General features: G+C 45.8%; 2 protein-coding genes across 3 annotated transcripts; both read left to right on the plus strand.

Annotated features, from left to right (window-relative positions):
- The first annotated feature begins 58 nt into the window (after positions 1–58).
- On the plus strand, positions 59–4634 carry LOC100648953 (116 kDa U5 small nuclear ribonucleoprotein component). The gene is made up of 8 exons (XM_003400179.4): positions 59–311; positions 568–842; positions 898–1169; positions 1241–1929; positions 2004–2233; positions 2314–3032; positions 3447–3727; positions 4053–4634. The coding sequence occupies exons 2-8, from the start codon at positions 597–599 to the stop codon at positions 4556–4558; spliced, it is 2943 nt and encodes a 980-aa protein (XP_003400227.1). The 5' UTR covers positions 59–311; positions 568–596; the 3' UTR covers positions 4559–4634.
- Positions 4635–5471: 837 nt separating this feature from the next.
- LOC100648837 (polycomb group protein Psc) lies at positions 5472–18657 on the plus strand. Of its 2 annotated transcripts, none has more exons than XM_048411229.1 (4): positions 5472–5827; positions 11371–11511; positions 11975–12576; positions 12800–18657. In XM_048411229.1, the coding sequence occupies exons 1-4, from the start codon at positions 5812–5814 to the stop codon at positions 14579–14581; spliced, it is 2541 nt and encodes an 846-aa protein (XP_048267186.1). In that variant the 5' UTR covers positions 5472–5811; the 3' UTR covers positions 14582–18657. The 2 variants fall into 2 exon arrangements, with proteins under 2 accessions (XP_048267186.1, XP_012170985.2); XM_012315595.3 differs by lacking the exon at positions 5472–5827 and adding an exon at positions 8340–9477.
- Positions 18658–19609: the final 952 nt, after the last annotated feature.

Below are 19609 nucleotides of genomic sequence, written 5' to 3' on the forward strand. Positions count from 1 at the left end.
AGAGTGAAAGTTTCATTTCATTATATTGGCAGGCCACTTTATACTCTCTCGTAGCCTACTTCGTTCTACTTCGTACAAATTTATATGAAATATGTATATACGATAAAGCACGAATAATACACGTGTAATTTATACAAAACAATTAGTGAACTTTTATATTTGTACCGTTGATCTAATAATTAAAGATCGTTAAAACACCCATATGTGTTTTATTTCACAACGTTACTTATATGATATATGTTTATCAAGTGTAATCAGTTGTAAAGTTGGTTAGCCATTTCCGTGCTCCTAGTCAAATAATATTAATTTTGGTAAGCATACCGTACTAGTACTTACCGTTTGTAAATATTAAGGCAAATTTAACAAAATTTATTAATGTTTACTATAGTTTTTAACATCATTACAATTTATCATTTGTTGTCATTGATTTTAAGGTTATGTTCGCACTAACCGCCTGTAAACAATCATGATTAACGTAATTTCAACGAAAAATACGACAAAAAATAAATCTTATGCCATATAAAAATGATCAATAATATTTAAAATGTGTAATTTTTATATTTGCAGTTATCACTTAAATAAAAAAGAGAATAACCATGGATGCAGATCTATACGATGAATTTGGCAATTATATTGGTCCTGATTTGGCTTCTGATAGCGAAGATGAAAATGAATATGGAAATGCTGGAGATGATGCAGAAGACAGAGAACGTTCCGATGAGGAAATGGAAGAAGACAGAGATGAAGTTAGAGAACAATCTGAGCAAGGAAATTCCATGGCAGTTGTATTGCACGAAGATAAAAGATATTATCCAAGTGCTTTAGAAGTTTATGGGCCAGAGGTAAATTAAACAATTAATTAATAATTAATATATACTTGATTAAAATACGTTATAGGTAGAGACATTGGTACAAGAAGAAGATGCACAGCCATTAGATAAACCACTGATAGCACCAACACGAAGACCAAAGTTTCAAATAAAACAACAGCAACTACCAGAGACAACGTATAGCATAGAATTTTTAGCAGATATGATGGATGCACCTCACCTTATACGTAATGTTGTTCTACTTGGTCACCTACATCATGGCAAAACTACTTTAGTCGATTGTTTAGTGAGACAGACCCACCCCTATCTTCACAGCGTAACAGACGAAAAACCTTTAAGGTATTCATAAATACTCCTAATAACCCTCGTTAAAAGTTAAACAAAAAAATACATAATATTTACGTTCTTAGGTATACCGACACATTATTCACCGAGCAACAACGAGGAGTATCGACGAAAGCAACACCCGTGACGTTGTTACTGCAAGACGTAAAATCAAAGTCCTACCTTTTGAATATATTCGATACTCCGGGTCACGTAAATTTTTCTGACGAGGCGACAGCGGCGATACGTTTATCCGATGGAGCGGTGCTGATCGTCGACGCCGCCGAAGGCGTCATGTTGAACACAGAACGTTTACTAAAACACGCGCTTCAGGAAAAACTTGCGTTAACAGTTTGTATAAATAAGATAGACCGACTGATCCTCGAACTAAAATTGCCCCCCTTAGACGCGTACTATAAATTAAGACATATCATCGAAGAAATTAATGGACTGATAGCGCTATATTCGGATTCTGAAAATCCATCTTTCGTCTCACCTGCAATCGGAAACGTGTGCTTTGCGAGCTCGGAGTACAATGTCTGTTTCACCCTGAAATCTTTCGCGGCGCTTTACGCTAAGATCCATCCCTCGCTTAACGCCAATGAATTTTCAAAACGACTATGGGGAGATATATACTTTAACTCGAAAACACGGAAATTTACGAAAAAACCGCCACACAATACCGCACAGCGCAGCTTTATTGAATTCATTCTCGAGCCATTGTACAAGATCTTCGCGCAAGTTGTCGGCGATGTTGACACAACTTTACCCGATGGTTAGTCAATATTTCTAAATTAAACTTAGTAGATTTCGTTCACCGTGAAATAACATTGCAACTTAATTCCACAGTACTGGACGAATTAGGCATAAGACTAACATCAGAAGAAATGAAAATGAATATTAGACCTCTGTTGAGATTGGTATGCACGCGTTTCTTGGGAGACATGTGCGGATTAGTCGATATGTGTGTGGCCCACGTTCCTAGTCCTCAGTCACACGCACCGGTCAAAGTTCAACACGTGTACACAGGCTCTATGGATTCGTCTCTCGCGCAGGATATGATCAATTGCGACCCTGACGTTAGTACTTGCGAAATATTTACACTACGAGTATTTCGTGTCCTACCACATAGATTTTAACACGGAAACGATATTTACAGGGCAGGCTAATGATTCACAGCACAAAAATGTATCCTACCGAGGACTGTACTCTATTCGTGGTCCTCGGAAGGGTAATGTCAGGTACACTCGAGGCAGGACAACGTGTCCGCGTATTAGGTGAAGCATACTCGCGTACCGACGAAGAAGATTCTCGCGTTTTAACCGTGGGAAGATTATGGATTAGCGAGGCACGCTACTCGATCGAGCTGAACAGAGTTCCCGCGGGCAACTGGGTACTTATCGAAGGTATAGACAGGCCGATCGTAAAAACGAGCACCATTACCGATCTCAGTAATTCAGACGACTTACATATCTTCCGACCATTGAAGTTCAATACTCAGAGCGTGATCAAAATCGCGGTCGAACCTGTCAATCCATCAGAGTTACCAAAAATGTTAGACGGCCTGAGGAAAGTGAATAAAAGTTATCCATTGCTGGGCACGCGAGTCGAGGAGAGCGGCGAACACGTGGTCCTAGGCACCGGTGAATTGTACTTGGACTGCGCGATGCACGACCTGCGTCGTATGTATTCGGAAATCGATATAAAAGTAGCAGACCCGGTCGTTGCTTTCGCGGAGACGGTAGTAGAAACGAGTTCTCTCAAGTGTTTCGCCGAGACACCCAATAAACGGAACAAGTTGACGATGATCGCCGAACCACTCGAGAGAGGCCTGGCCGAAGACATCGAGGCGGAACACGTTAAAATCACGTGGAACAAGTAAGTAGAAAAATTCTGTACCTCGCCAGTAGATTGTTTTTACGCGTTTATAGAAAGTTAAAAAATGCAAAAATACACGGAATGCGCATAGTGTGCAAAAATGTACAAAATATGCAAAATACGGTACTCCTTACAACGTATTTAGTGGGTGAAATTAAATTTTCGCTTAGGTTCTGTCTCTTTAGCTGTGTTTATAAAAGTATAAATTCGTACAAATATCCGCAGCCTATTTGTCGATATAGAAAATAGATTAGTACGTTAATGCAGGCTTCACGGGTATATAGCTTCATCAGAGAGGGTCGATCGACCCTGATAGGGAGTAAAGACACGGTTCGTACACGCAAGTCTGGGTTGCTCGGTATCGAGTCACGAAAGTTCCAAAAATCTCAAAACAAAATGTACTCGTCTTTGCAGAAAACGTCTAGGAGAATTTTTCCAGACGAAGTACGACTGGGATTTATTGGCGGCGCGAAGCATATGGGCGTTTGGTCCAGACGCCACGGGTCCTAATATTCTGGTCGACGATACTTTGCCATCGGAAGTAGATAAGACGTTATTGAACAGCGCCCGTGACGCCATCATTCAGGGTTTCCAGTGGGGTACGCGAGAAGGTCCTCTCTGCGAAGAACCGATTCGAAACGTCAAGTTCAAAATCCTGGACGCCGTGATTGCTCAAGAACCTCTTCATCGAGGAGGTATGTATTGTATTGTGTATTTGTTATCTCGGGGACTGCGTTCGAAACGGCACCGAAGTAAGAGGAGTACTGCAGTTTCGTTTTTTATTTCTCAATATTTTGTTTCTCGAGGTACATTAAAATATTTGAAGTCGAGCGTGATTCTTACCTTTTAAGCAAAGTTCGAAAGCGCTCAGAATGCATATACCGTATTACTATTATTAATTAATTATTATTAATCAGCCAATAATATTTTTCTCCGACTTTGCTTGACTCCGTGAAGCGACGAAAAATAATTTCCACCTTTTTCTTATTGCGAACATCATTAATTTGTTTCGTTTTACAGGTGGTCAGATAATTCCGACGGCCAGAAGGGTAGCCTATTCTGCCTTCCTTATGGCAACGCCCAGATTGATGGAACCCTACTTGTTCGTCGAAGTTCAAGCGCCTGCGGATTGCGTGTCAGCAGTTTATACCGTGCTGGCTAAAAGAAGGGGCCACGTGACTCAAGACGCTCCCGTTCCCGGAAGTCCCTTGTATACCATCAAAGCATTCATCCCGGCAATCGATAGTTTCGGATTCGAAACTGACCTGCGAACCCATACGCAAGGCCAGGCGTTCTGCCTGTCCGTATTCCACCATTGGCAGATCGTGCCTGGCGATCCATTAGACAAAAGCATCACAATTCGACCACTGGAGCCACAGCCAGCTACGCACTTAGCTAGAGAGTTTATGTTGAAGACAAGGAGGCGAAAGGGACTTTCGGAAGACGTGTCTATCAACAAATTCTTCGACGATCCTATGTTACTGGAATTAGCCCGGCAGGACGTTCTATTGAATTACCCGTTATAAAATATAACCGTAGAGCGATTTCCTGTATAATTTTACTACCACAAGTTATCATTAAAGAATTAATTTTATACGAAAACCGCGTGTCTATCGATTTGTCACTTTCACCTGATTCCATTTCCACATCCCAATGCTCTATTGGCAAAAACATAAAATCTCCTTAAAAAAACGATTCAAAATTCTTAAATCGCTGTAAAGTCGTGAATAATTAGACGCGTTTCCTGTATCGTAACGCCGTTACGAAGTACGAACTGTCTGCAATATAAAATAAAGAACGTCCGATCTAACTATACGGCTATAAATAAGAGTATACTGTTAAAATATGTATATAGAACACATTCGAGGCCGCATTCGAAAGTAGATCGCAACATATGGACAAAGCTTTACTGTCCACCTACTTTCTTCAGAAATAGATCCACCGAACATCAAACTGCGACTCCTTTTAACGTCTAAAACAAAATCCAGGTATCATTCTAAAGGGTATCCGCCGTAAAATCGATTAACTCGTTTATCCAATCTTGGGAATATTCTTCGAATATCCGATACGTTTTCCCATCTGCTATTAAAACGCTCAAATGTACTATTGATATCGGCGTTCGATAAACGATTCGATTCTACTCATAGATATAGACAGAGTATCGTAATTAACAAATGCAAAACGAAGATCACAACGGAAAATTTTGAAACCCTTAACCTACAACGTCGAATTAGACTCGTGGCTCACTGACTTCGACCCAAGCACGAAGAACACGTGCGAGAAAGGTGGTACGTCCTTCGGGCCAAACATAAACAACACGAGCATAAAATGTACGTTCTTCGGACTACATGCGACAAACACTTTTTTCTCTTGGCCACATTCAGAACTTAAATTGTAGGGCAGGAGGTTAAATATCGTATAAATAGGTGTAGCTAGCTGATACGTAGTTTAGTCTTTAGACACGCGATTAACGTGACTTTCCGATCAGTGATTTGCCAGTGAAAATTATCGTATTAACCTTCGAAGTGCGAATCGCGAATTACGTACGTAAGAAAGTACAACGGTAGGTTCAGTTCGAACCCACATGTTCTGTATGTACATTCAAATTTGTACAATTTTCTCTCGCAAGTATCTTCGTTACACAAACAAACAAGAGGAAAGCACATATCGTCACTTGCCATTGATTGCGGTGTAAGTGAAAAACTGTCGATTTTAGAGGAGACGCTGTCTCGAAAGAAACACAGGCCACAAAGAAATCGTCGTGAGTCATTGGAACATCATGGGACCGATCGTAGGTAAGATATGCCACTACAATAACTAAACAAAATAATGACTGATAATGAGTCAGTGTTGTCGTAAAACTTGCAAACTGACAAAGCTACGAATACAACATACACCTTCTATTCGATGTAAGAAAGTTTGAAATTTGTTGAATCGTCTCGCTATCAATGCCGAACAAGTAAAAGCTAAAACTGCAAGTTACACGTTGAATCGCGCTAAGCCTGCTGCTTCGAAAATGACTCAACCATCGGATCGCGAAAGTTAGGTTACGATCGCAGCGGATACGTGTTCCCTAACGAATGATCGTTGCGACGAACGAAATATGCGAAGAAATGCATGCACTCGTAGGAATCTATATAGTATATACGTATCGATTACTTGGACGTATCGAGTTCATCGGAACGTTTACAGTCAGGACACGCATCCGCTGTAATCATAACCGCCTAGCCGTTTAAGCTTCACGAAATAGTCCCGGCGTGCAATATATCGTCCCATTTCATACGTTGACGAGACTGTCTCGCTTCTTAAGCGCTTATCGTTTACTCGTGAAATATCGAAGCCGTCCGTTTCTCCTCTCCAAAAATATCGCCATTTTCCGACGAAATTTCATAAGAGAAAATCTAAAGCCAAAGAAATTAGCGAAAAAGCTAAAACGATCAGCGTACGTCGGAGATTCGAGACGGAAGATACAAGTGCGAGGCAGGCAGCGCGCGCAGTTTACAGGCGGAGCCGCAACTGCGCACAGTCGCATGGGTGGTCAAAGTGGACGGAGCCTGGCGCCATTTTACCAACTATAACCATGCCCATTCGTCCGCCCATCAGCGTCGATCGACCAGAGAGTCGTGCTGCTTCGATGGACGCAAAACCGGGTTCGCCCGGCGACTGTCTCTTTTCAAGGCGATGTCGTTATGAAGCGGTCTACCGCGTCGCCGCCGATCGATCAGTCGACTTCTCGTACTTCTCTCTCTTTCTCCCCCTCTGCTCTGTACTCGCGCTGGCGTACACGCATAACCGCGCTTCTTTTCGCTCGACTTTCGCGCTAAAATCGTACTTTCGAATAAAAATCGCCGACGCTCTTATCGAAAAACGAGAGCTACGAACCTCGAGCGTCTAACCACGTCCCGTATGGCGCTACGATTTTCCACGGTTACGTCGCGTCGTAGACTAAATTGTCTCTTCGAGACGTCGAGTCCGCATCGCCGGAATCGACACCGAAGCCCTTTCACGACGCTTCGTTGAGAAGAAAATTAAAATCGAGTTCCGTCCAAGTCGGATAGACGCGGGCAAAGTCCAGGAAGATCGCGCGAGAAAACACGCGACGATGGGAGAATCGGTAATGAAAAGAATCGGAGAAACGCGCGAAAAGTACGCGGCGCGGCCAATCAGGGACATCTCGTTGGTTATTCGTTCTATAAATAGCGCAACAATTTAAATTTACAATAGCGTGCGATCTGCCGGCGGGCGACACGCTGTTGGTGCGCAAGATATTTCTCGAATACGGTTCGGTGACTTTCGTAGCGCGTTATCGGCAGACGGCGTGCCTGTATGCGTAGCTATCGTAACTAGAATAACGCCTTTACGATCGCGCAGCCACGTTTGCCTCGTTTGCCAATCACGATTGCCTCGTTTCTTTGACACACAGGCCGAAGTTACGAAACCGGAGGCCTCGACGAATCGCTGATCGAACGCGTTTAATAAGCAGCTTCGTTACCGGTGTCCCATATTTATTAGCACGCAGTACCACCGTCACGTCCGTACGTATTTGTCGTACGCAGATTCGTCGCTGTAGATACCTGCGATGTTTCACAGGAAACGGATGGCGATCCGTAACTGTTGGAAAGCGACTTTTTACGTCGAATGTACCGTGATCGTACCATATTAAAGGCATCTGGTAATTAGAGCGACATGGAAAGGGACATCGTACGGTCCATGGAGTGCCTCGCGCCGATTAAACGCGGGTAACCTGTACTTCGATCGCGTTCCTTTCCGATTCGAAAACACGCTGGTTTCGGTTTATTCGAGCGTCCTAATCTCCGCTGAAGCATCCACCGCTGCTTCGTAGCGGACGAAGAAAGCGTCGTTTTCGCGAACAACGGACGCAAGGGGCGAAGAAGATACGTCGGGTACGAACCGTTGCTTTCGCGCGTCGGTGTACAATAGCGGGACGATCTACGGTCGATTTAGCTTCGAATCGATCGGTTCGTTCTTCAGCATTTACGGGCAGACGCTGGACGATACAACGATTTCGCCGCGACTGCGATCGATCGACGAATCGATCGATGAATTCATCGACGAATCCGACGATCGAGGGATGCGAAAGGTGAAAACGTAAGCGGAGTACCAAGAGGAGGAGAAGGGGTGTTGAACAAGAAGAGGAAAGGTCGGAACGACCGAAAAGGACGAAGTCGGAAAAGGAAACCGGCTGGTTCGTCGACGCTCGCCGACGCTCGGCGTCGCTCGTGCGGCTCCGTCGCAGCGAGGCGGGGTTTAGGCGGGGTCGATACGAACAGTGCCCGTGTCTTCCCGTCGTTTCCGTGCAGCGTCGTTCTAATCGCACCGTATCGAAAAGTGGCAGCGGCTACCGCCGCAGTTCGGCGCCACCGCTGCACACACTCTCTCGTTGGCCTCTACCGCCGCCTCCGCCGCCACCGCCGCCACCGGATCCCCGATATCATCGTGCATCGTCGCACTCGTTCGAGAGTCGGCCGAGTGCACCGAATCGAGTCGTGGCCAGAGAGAGCGGTTACGTTACGTCGAGTCGCGAGACAAGACCCCGTGAGTCCTCGTGGAGGAGGAGGGCAGCGCGGAGGGGAAGATCGAGCGACAGAGACGGAGAAAAAGGCGACGAAGAGGGGAGAGCGAGAGCGAGAGAAAGAAGGAACGTCACGGGCAAGAGCGCGCGCGCGCGCCTGTCGACCCACCGGTCGATCGACAACCACGTCGTCGACGGGACAATCGCGGCAACGACGACGGCTACGACGTGGATCGAGGAAGAAAGCGGTGCACGAGGATAACAAGGGCGCGATCGAGTTTCGTTTTCTGTTCCCTCGTTCGGCGAGTAGGGGCGACGGAAACACGTAGGAAGAACGATCGAGGAAAGAAGAAAAACGTAGGAAAGGAGGAGCAAGGGGAGAAAGATAGACGGAGGAGAGCGAGTGGAGGAGCGAAAGAGAGGGAAGTAGAGCGTGGAAGGAAGGAAGGAAAGGAGGAAAGAAGGAAGGAAGGAAGGAAGCAGGAAAGGAAGGAAGGAAGGAAGGAAGGAAGGAAGTAAACAGGGAAGGAAGGGGGAAGGAAAAAGAGAGAATCGGGTCGAAATCGTCGGACATGTGCGCGGCGCTGTGCTCGCAGGCAGCAGGGACGTGATGGTACGTAGCTCGCGGCGTGCAAGTTATCAGGATTGCTCGCGGTCACGGGTTCGTGACGACCATGGTGAGGAGTGCGACGGCGTGAGCGACGACAACGAGCGCGCTATCGCGAGAGAGAGCCTCGGGGCGCCGCACGCCGACGGACGGAGCGGCGTTGCCACCTCTCTTCGCCCGCTGCACCGCGAGAAGCGATACGGCAACCAAGAACACCGTCGTTGCCACGTCCGCTGCTACGTTCCGCTGCCAGCCGGGACGGCAGCTCGCTGCTGGCCACGGCGACCATCTCTCTCGCTACGCTGGTAAGCACCTACACGTAAGCCTCTGTATACCGCCCTGCGAAACGTATGGTAGTCGCGTGAATCGACCAACAAGCCCGTACTACGCTCGGTACTCGCGATCCTCCGCCGAAGATAGGACACCGCCGCTGCTCGCCGCGATGCCGATGCTCTACCCGCGAGATCCTGTTGCCTGGAATAGCTACCGTGCTCTCTCGGACCGGTATACGTCGACGTTCCAGCAAAAACGCTCGAACCACCGATGTTACCGTGGCAACGCTCCTATCGACGACGGCTTACCCTCGCGATTCTCCATCGCCGCTCTTTCTATTATATCTCTCTCCTCCCGTTTTTTCTTTACCGTCTCGCCTTCCAATTTACTTTCTTCCTTCGATCGTATCAACCGTGGCCTCGTGACGATTCGTCGCGAACACGCGAGACGTGATCGGCATCGCGCGGACGTTTCCAAGTCCAAGAACGAAGATCGCGATTCTCTGGAGAATCGCGTCGATCCGTAACGACGGCGATCAACGAATTAGGTGGTCTCTCTCTTTCTCTCTCTCTCTCTCTCTCTCTCTCTCTTTCGCTGCTCGCTTGGCGCCAGACCTTTCTCAAGTTCGAACGCAGAAGCCCTTCTACTCGTCCTTCCTCTTTCTCTCTCTCTCTCTCTCTCACTCTCTCTCTCTCTCTTTGCCCCTCGCTTGCACGTTCCCTCTCTCTCTCTCTCTCTCTCTCTCTTTCTTTTTTCCCCCCTTTCCTCCAAGTTCTTCATTACTCTTGCCATTCCTCGTAAACCAACCTCTTTTCTGTCGCGTTCCCGGCCTTGACGGATCATTCGCAGAGCGAAATTGCACGAACGCGGAGCCGTCGACTATGTCGTCGACGCAGGTGGTCGAGCCTTTCCTCCTTTCTTCGAGTTCGTTAGCCATGCGCAGTGACACTTGGCCTCTGTTATTGTCGCGCGGGAGATCTGTACGCGGGAGCTCTAAAAACCTAGTTTTTCCAAGCCGACGTATCGCGTGACTAAGCTGGTTTCACTGTCAAGTATACCTTTCACGCGAGGATCTCGTTGCTCGTCGCGCGATACTTCGGCAAACGCGTTTCCCGTTCGTTGCCTACGAAATCTTGCTAAATCTGCCGCCATCGTACGACTACGAAACTCGATAGGAAGCCGCTTCCTCGTTAGCCACTAGTTAACGGCCGTTCGTGAAAAACTGTTACAGCAGCGCCGTAGCGCTGGCGCGCGCGCGAACCGTTCGCGAGAGCATAGCACGCGCGAAATCAGATTCGTTCGCGCGATACCGACTGAATCTCGTCTCACGCATGTTCGTCGTGAACGAGACCGTACGTGGCAACCATCTGGTCGAAAATATTATCGAATATCGTTGCACAGATAGACACGGATGGGAGAAAGGGAAGAGAAACCATCCCCTTTAAGAGATAGACCTTAAAGCCCCGGCGTAACTCGTTTCTCCCCCCTTGCATTTCACGAGATATTTCATTATTCTAAATATATCGACGGTACGCACGAGTCTCGCGTAAATGGAAATCGCTGCTTCGAACGTATCTTAACGCGATTACGTGCGTGTGTTTCCCCCCTCGGGCTAGTGCGCGCGGCTACCTGCATTTCGGAATCCTCCGACCGTTATTAGAACGCGCATCGATATCGCGCACGTCGGTATATTAACGCGTAACGTTACGCGATTTAATTTTAGATAAGCCGGAGATCGGCGATCACCGATTCGACTCGCTGTCGCGTACGACGAATCGCGACAATGCGTGGAAATTTTTTACGCAGACGTGAATTATGATTCCGTGCGACGTGCACGGCGACGACAGCAAGCTGCGCAGTTAATTTAAAAAAAGCATCTAATCGTTGCTCTTTGGTCCCTTGGATTAACAATCCGAATGGCACAGCTGTTTCAGAATCGACTAACGACATGGAGGCAAAGGAGAGGGAGAAGCCGCTGGTTAAAGACTTGAACGAACATATCGTATGTCCTCTCTGCAGAGGCTACCTCATAGACGCAACGACTCTCGTGGAATGTCTACATTCTTGTTAGTATTTCTTTCAATTCTGTGCTCCGTAGTAACGCTCGTCCCGTCTCGTTACTCGTCGCCGGTCATCGCACGATTTTCGCTCATCTGACTCGCGTTTCATCGGCTCGTTAACATTAATTTGCATGAGAAAAAAGCTGTAACGTAGCAAAGTCGTCGATGAATATCGTTCGGTGACGATGCGAAATAACGACGCGTGTACCGTGCCGTACCTCCAACGGCCGTATCTACTTCGCGTGCGTGAAATAGTTCATCCGCTTCGTCCGCCCCTCTGGCAGGGTGGCTAAATTCGAGAAGGGTGACTAACCGCTGCCGCTCTTCGTTCCGCGCGTTCTAATATTCTCCCGACGAATACAGATTTTTCGAACGTAAAGATTCCGCGTTCGCGATGGAACGAGCGTAATTAAACATCGGAAAGAACACGCGTGGAATATAAAATAGATACGAGTCGAACGATGCTCAGTTTGCAGAGGTTGCATAGTCAGACGATTAAGCAGTGGTGCCAGAGCGTGTCCCGTGTGCAATGTCGCAACGTCTCCGCCGCTCTTGCCGGACGTAAAGCTACAACGACTGGTGTATCTCGTGGTACCCGGCCTCTTCCGGTCGGAGCTCGAACGAAGGCGTCATTTCCGGCTGGTCAATCCGCAATGTCCACCTTTAGCCCTTCCATTGGGTGCTCTAGACTTAACCTTGGACGATTTCGTCAGCCTGAGCTTATGCGAGCTCGACGAACCGGAAGAGGAGGCGGTCGCTCGCGAGCCGGAGAACCGTGTCGGGTCACGACACCGAGCGAACAATACCGATCAAACGAAACACGAGGAGCCGATCAAGGTTCGAAGCACGCGGTATCTCAAGTGTCCGGCAGGAGTGACGGTTCGTCATCTGGTGCGATTGTTGATGCTGAAGAGAGGATGGGAGGAAGCGAATTCTTACGGGGCGATCGTCAACAAAATCGAGATTCTCTGCGAGAAGAACGACGAGAACCGGCGCAGTAGCACGAAAACGATGGTACTGGACCAATCGTGGACTCTGCTGGACCTCGCCTGCATATTCGGCTGGAAAAGAGTGAGTTTCTTCCCCTATCATTTACCCCTTCTGCCCTGTTATTTAGCGAGCCCATAATTTACTTTCCTTTCGCATGGTGTTCGTCGGTAACTCATGGTCGCGCGATAGAGGTCGATCGTTTACCTCGCGATAGTCATAATCATTTCCTATCGCGTCAATCGTATTTAGAACTCTCGTGATGCTGCAAGATACCATAGGGGAAGCGATAATTTTGACGTTGCAGGAAGCACCCATGAAGCTGTTTTATCGCATTACGCGCAGGGAGGTTATTATTCCTGAATCGAGCGACAGTTCCTTCAACGGTGAAACGACCGAGGATACCGCGACCATGGAAAATATTCAGAGGCCGCCGACACCACCGCCGAGCCCCAAGCCACCGCAGGAGTGCGAAGTCGAGGCTCATAGGATTTTAGAAAGCAGCAACGTACCCCCTCGATCCTTGAAGACCAATTTGGAACGCGACAAGGAACCGAAGGCGAAGAAACCAAGGTGCAAAGTGACTCCGGTTATGAGGACTCCTAATCTCGTACCGATACAAAACAATCACGCACCGGAGAGTTCCAAAACCAAAGACTTGACGAAGCTGGAACACCACAAGCACAGGAAACGACGAAACAAACGAGTGATCGCTGAGATCACCACCACGCCGCGGGAGGATCTATTGAAACTGAAGGTTCGGTTGACCCCGTGTCCACCGAGAATCACGTCGAGCAGCGCGACCGGCCAGGCAAAAGAGAAATTGCTGCAGATGAGAGCCGTTAGACGAGAAAAGATCAAAGCCACGACGATAAATCAGCAACGATCGACAGGCGCGTTAGTGGCTCCAGGGGAAGGTGCAGTTACGAAAGAGAACCTCGGAGAGACAGAGGAGACCATCGAAGAAATTATAGACAGCATACCCGACGAGGTCGTTCGAATCGCACAAAATATAACTACTCCTCCGACGGAGGATACTTCCGCCTCGGTCGATAAGGTGGATCAGAGAAGCATACCGCAGAGTTGTAGACCATCGTCGAAAAAGGAAGAAACTGTGCCGGAAATCGTGAAAAGAGTGGAACAGGTTGAACCGGAACGCCCGAAGAAGGACGAGGAGATTCTTCGAAGATTGGGTCTGGTAGCCGTGAACGAAGCTAGCGACAATTTCCGGGATAAAGCGAAGCAACGCGTGCAAAACAACGGGGAGAAGATCGATAACTTGAACAGAGAGAAACTCGAGAAACAATTGCGCGAAAGTAAAGCGAATCGTGTGAGAAGCTTGTTGGCTGAGAAACAGATGCGCGACGCGTTGAAAACAATGTCGAAGACGAAAGAGGAACAACATCCTGCACCCGTTCAGGTCAGCGCCCCTCCGAAAAAGAAAGGCCCGCCACCACTAGCGCCACTGCGCGTCGCCAAGCCTTCCGGTTTTGCCACGTCGAGCGCCATTTTAGAACCGAACAATTCCAAATACGAGATCCCGCTGGATCTAAGCAGCGGTGGAGCGGTTCACAATAACGTTCTCGATCTGTCTGCGAATTTATCGGTCGGTAATTATTCCTCGTCCCCTTCCTCTTCGTCGTCCTCTTCACCTTCGTCCTCTTTGTCGTCGTCGTCATCGTCCTCGTCGTCGTCCTCGTCATCCTGTTCCCTGTCCTTGTTAAAACCAAGGCCATCGCGTCCATCGATCCCGACAGGAAACTTACTGAGAGGAAAAGCGAAAGACTTGGAGCAACGACGAGGTCAAGACTCCAATCTAGTGACACTTTCCGACGCGGCTGTGTCCCTGTTAAGCGGCTGCATCACCGACGAGAATTCGATCGATCCTTTGGTACTCAGCTCTGCCAACCTCGCCAACAAAGTCGCTCTGCGAATACCGCAACCTCATCAAAGAATCTCCGGTTTCGGAATGAAAATCAAACCAAACTTGAGTATCAGGCACATTCCTAATCCTCAGGCTGTGGTCGCGTCGCAATACAGGAATCAAAGAGTCAGTTACTTCAATTCTGCCTCGCAACAGCCACCGTAATTCTTTCTCCGCTAACAGTACCAGCTATTCTCCTGTGTATCCTTCATTCTTTTCACCACTTCCTATGGTAATAGCCAACAATCTGGTCGGTGTCTCTAATCTTTTTCGTTAAAAATCAGTACAATCTTTTATTTCGCTTCGTCGTTCTTATTTTTATGGACTCGTCCACCGCAGCTAAAACGATCAAGTCGTCGACGAGAAGGTTCGTCTCCGAAGATTTTCGAATGTGTTATAAAGATCGACGTTTTGAACGATTTCTCTCTTTACGTATAACCGGCGGCTGGCTTTAATTTTCAGATTAGGTTGGGTTCATATTAATCCGATCGCCGCGAGGCGGCCAGCCAGCGTTTCACTGCTTGATCGCTTTAAAGAGTAACTGAATAAATTCGTCGAATCTCAATAAAGCGAAGCAACGAAATGTTGACCGCCCTTACGTTGCGTCCGACTATCTGACTTAGAATCCACAAAGTTATACGAATAATCGACCGCGAGGTGAACGTATCTTTCTATAATTTTCTCATTCGGCCTCATCGTCTGGTCACAGTTTTTACTTTCTGAGCTTTTACTTTAGTTTTACTTGCACGTTGAACGAATCGTCAAACGCTAATGGAAAAATGATTCGAGGTTTAGGCTTAGATCTGACTCTAGTGTCATCGAATCGGGCGATAAAAACGACGACATTCTGCAGGATTTTCGCGAGATCAAAGCTAGATTTAAGTTTAGTTCTCGCGTAACATTCAAAGTACTCGCAACAGCCTGCGTCGTTATTTTTTGTGATAGCTCGTTTCATTTAAACAGCTGCTTAAGATCAGAGATGCTGACCAAATCGCTCGATGTTACCACTTCCTATTATTAGATTTAGAAGACGCTCTTACGGAAATAAGATTCCTACGTGACCAATCCAAAGGCTGTACGTTACCATATATTTTTCCCCCCGCTTCCTATAATGTTTCGTAAAGCGTGATGAGTTTCGTGTGGGTGTGAAGACACATGGTACACCCGGTAGCATAAACCAGAGCGCCAGCTTGAGAGGTGAAAGTGAAAGAATGATTGTGACATTTGATACAGCGCGAGTAAATATATTCTATTAGATACTTTTTTCAAAACGAACAAGACTAAAAGAAGATCGTCTGGTACAGAATGTTTTACGTTAAAAGAGAAGAAAGTAGCGACGAAACGAATAACACACGTGTTACCCTGTGTCTTTTCCTCTCAAGTGAGAAACAATGGCGGTATGTTTGTAATGCATGTACGTATGTGTGTGTCTGTCTATGATCAACCATTAAATGCAAATTAGTATACCTACTTGTGGCCAGGCTGACAAATTAATTTGCGGAAAGAGTCGGCAATTTGGCGGATCCGCTTTATTGGCAATGGCACAACGCCTGACAGAGATATATTAGACGTAGCATAACGTATGGTTAAGGGATGTAGAGACAAGGATAGCGGATGAATGGTTAGAGTGGAACGGCGGATGGATGAAGGATAAACTTTCTTGTCCCCACGTGTTGTCGTTCCTTTTTTTAGAACCTTAGAGAAATATGTACTTCATAGAGATGCCAAAGAACGCCAGAGAACGTGTGCAATGTACTAGTGCAATTTAATTATCGTCTATTATGATATAATATATTACGAGCGATTTATTGCGGTAGAAGGCCGATTATAATTTCGTGGTAAAAGAAAAAAAGAAGAAGAAGAAGAAGAAGAAAAAAAAAGAGAAAAAAGCAAAGAAAGAAGGGAACATGCTAGTGATACATATAACAACGGGCAACCCTTTAAAAAGATTAGGTGAGAAGCTTCGAGGAGCTTTGTAAAATCTTTGTAATTGTACACTCGATTCTTCTTATCGAGGTGTATCGTTTTGAATTGGAAGTTTAAATACGCAAAATACGTACCTACCACTCGTACGTCGTATCCTATAATATTAAGGGAGTTTTTATTCTACGAAGTCGTATAAACTCATATCGCTGTTACTGATTTACGAATAATATATTATAGGTATTATCGTCCGAGATCGATAGGATCAAGCGGTTTTTGAAAACATTCGGATAAAGAATAACATCGAGTGCGTTGTGAGCTCGTTGCGCGTGATATATGGCGATTTTTAATGCTGTATCGGAATTTGTACAGACTGCTCCTGTTCGTACAAGGACAGCAATAAAGACGAACACGATGATTTCAAAGAAATTTTAAACGAAACGTTTACTAGGAATCCAAATCCTACTCGAACGATCAGAATAATTCAGCGTTTCCGGTATTGCACATCGATCGAGCGTACAAGTTGCGTAAAAAAGATGTATGTCGATGGTCGAATGAGAGTCAAGGTGGGTATGTAAAAGTAAGAGTTTTAAACGTCTAGTCGAGATAAATATTGAAAATAGGGGAACGGTGCCAACGAGTGCGCAGAAACAATGAAGAATATCGATACCCACGATTCGCGACGAAGTCGGACGTTCGAATCGGTTAGGAAATTTGCATCAATTAGTTACATGGTTACGCGTGGTCGACGACATTTGAGAAAAATGGGAACCACACGAATTAGCTAATAATCAAAAAAAAAAAAAAAAAGAAATAAAAAAGAACTGCCAGTTTAGGAAGAAGAGGATTACATTAGAGTCACAGTTCGTTAGGATTTACGGCGAAGTAAAAGGGACCCAGATTTTTACATGTTATTTTTCTACGGCCTTTTTAAAACGGAATCACGTTACGTTCAACCATCACGATCGATCGTAATTTTATCCATCGATCCGCCAATTATAAAATGCCCACGTTGAACAACTAGTAGGACAATGTTCGTTCGAACCGATGGTTTACGAAAGCGATTAACGTAGCCCACGAAGACTGCGAAGATTTTAATATCTGATTTGTTGCAAGAGTTGAATAGCTGCCATGTGACTATACCTACGTAAGTTCTACTTGAAATATTAACCCATTGTTTGGAGCAACGATCGTGTACTTGTTAACAACACCACGAACCGTTACGTATCGTATCTAAAGTTATAGTTCGAAAAGACTTTAACGCGCAGAAGAATAGACAGCTGCGCCACGACAAGGGATCAAGAATTCTTTCCAACTTGGAATATCTTGAGGACATTTCTTGAGACTAATGTGCCCCCCCGGAAGAAAATAAACAGATGACGTATCGTAAGCGTAGGATGTGAGAAAAGAAGAGGGAAAAGGGAAACGGAATCGCGTCCTTGTGATCAAAAAGCTTATATGCGAATGTTTCAGATTTTAAAGCAAGTTATTGAAATTAATAAGAAAACGGAACAAGTTATATTTTAACATCGCGAAACCTATCGTTCGTCGCAATTACGCGAAACCTTCGTTTGGGAACTGTAGGGTTCGTAATGATAAACGTAATCGGTTGTGCTTCGAAAATATTTCCACGATAACTCAAAGAAATAGTATACAAGTAATCAACGCAGTTATTATCAATGTCATTCTCATAAATATTAAACGTATAACGCAATACAGTATTTCCATAATAAACAAGCTGTGAGTTGTAATCGAACAAAGAACATCAGTAATCACTGAGAATACAGTTGTTCAAATATTTCAAACCTTCTTTCTTCTCCGTCTTCTACCTTTGATTTAACATTTTACGAAACTTTTTCGTTGTCGCTTACAAAACGGTCCTAGGATTGCTGATTTTACTTTCGAGCATTGCGCGCCACCCGAGCGTTATGATTGAACTTTTAAGCGACTGGAAGATGTAAACGATGCGGCGTGCGTATTATGTTTTATCAAAACCGACAGGAAGAAAATCGAAAATTACCGTAGATTAAGTCAGCAAAATAACCCAGGCTATAAGCGCGTATGTTACTTACTACCTACTTATATATCTAATATCATTGATCGTTCGAGTATCTAATTATCCGTGTCATTATCGCGAGGTTGTGCGCGTTTAAAAACGTCGCCTTACATCTTGCCGACGAATAGTAATCGGCAATGTTTGTTATCGCTAATTAGCTAGAATTTACTTTGATGTTTTGTTAAAATTGTTTTCGAGAATCATGTTACATGAAGTGTACGATCCATTGCTCGTCAATAAATCGTGATGTGTATAATCATAATCGAGCGTACGTGTTACCTCGTCCTCTTCCTTTAACGTTACCCCGTTGAACATCGCGCAACTAGTAAGTGGATTATAGAAAATAATAATCGAAACGTACTTCGAATATCAGCGAATTTGATCGTACCAGCGTTTATCGCGCGTTTTAGAAATTACTATTTAGTTCTTCACGATACGAGTGTTGATTCGATGTCTCCTCCACATACACGCCATTTTTGCGTTCGGATGGAACCAAGCAGCCCTTTCAGCGAGGTAAGTACACAGCTGGTGGAACATCGTAAGCGTAAAAAATAGTCTAACGGTATAATCGCTCGTAAATACCAATACAATAGAAAATCAGTCATTAACCGAGTACCGGTCTAACAAAATCTTACCAAATTGTCGAGGGATAACGGCAAATATCAATAGAACGAAATAAGTTTCTACTTATGAATAGGCCAAGGAAGCTTTCCATAAACGACCCTCGAAAGTAATTTCGAATAGGTTATCCCCCGTGAAATGGCGAAAATGAGGAATTTGAAAAAGGTATAGCACCCTGGTAAGTTATATCGACTACCTGGAAAGAGGTTTCGGTTTGTCGATCGGCACAGCAACCAACGGTATAAGAACCAAGAAAGAAGAGACGAAGGATGCGAATATTGTATAGGGCCCTATAAATGACTTTCGTTACCTTCGGCCCAGGAGGTAGGAGGTAGGGAACGAAGGTAAGAGGACAAGGAGGGTACAGAGGATGCCTACCTTCGACAACCTACATTAGGTACGGGAGACGTGGAGTCAGCCTGCGGCCGGGGGCCACGGAAACTCGACCGCTGATTGGCTACAGCCTCCCCCAGGGAAGTGCGTCGTGAGCGTCGGAAGTGAAGAGGGGTGAGCGTGCCTAGAGCGAGCCGTTTGTACACGAGGCGGAAGGTCGGTCCCCGTTGAGGATAATGGCACGATCACCAAGACTTATT

The sequence above is a fragment of the Bombus terrestris genome, chromosome 13, assembly GCF_910591885.1.
Source record: "Bombus terrestris chromosome 13, iyBomTerr1.2, whole genome shotgun sequence".
Taxonomy (NCBI): Eukaryota; Metazoa; Arthropoda; class Insecta; order Hymenoptera; family Apidae; genus Bombus; species Bombus terrestris.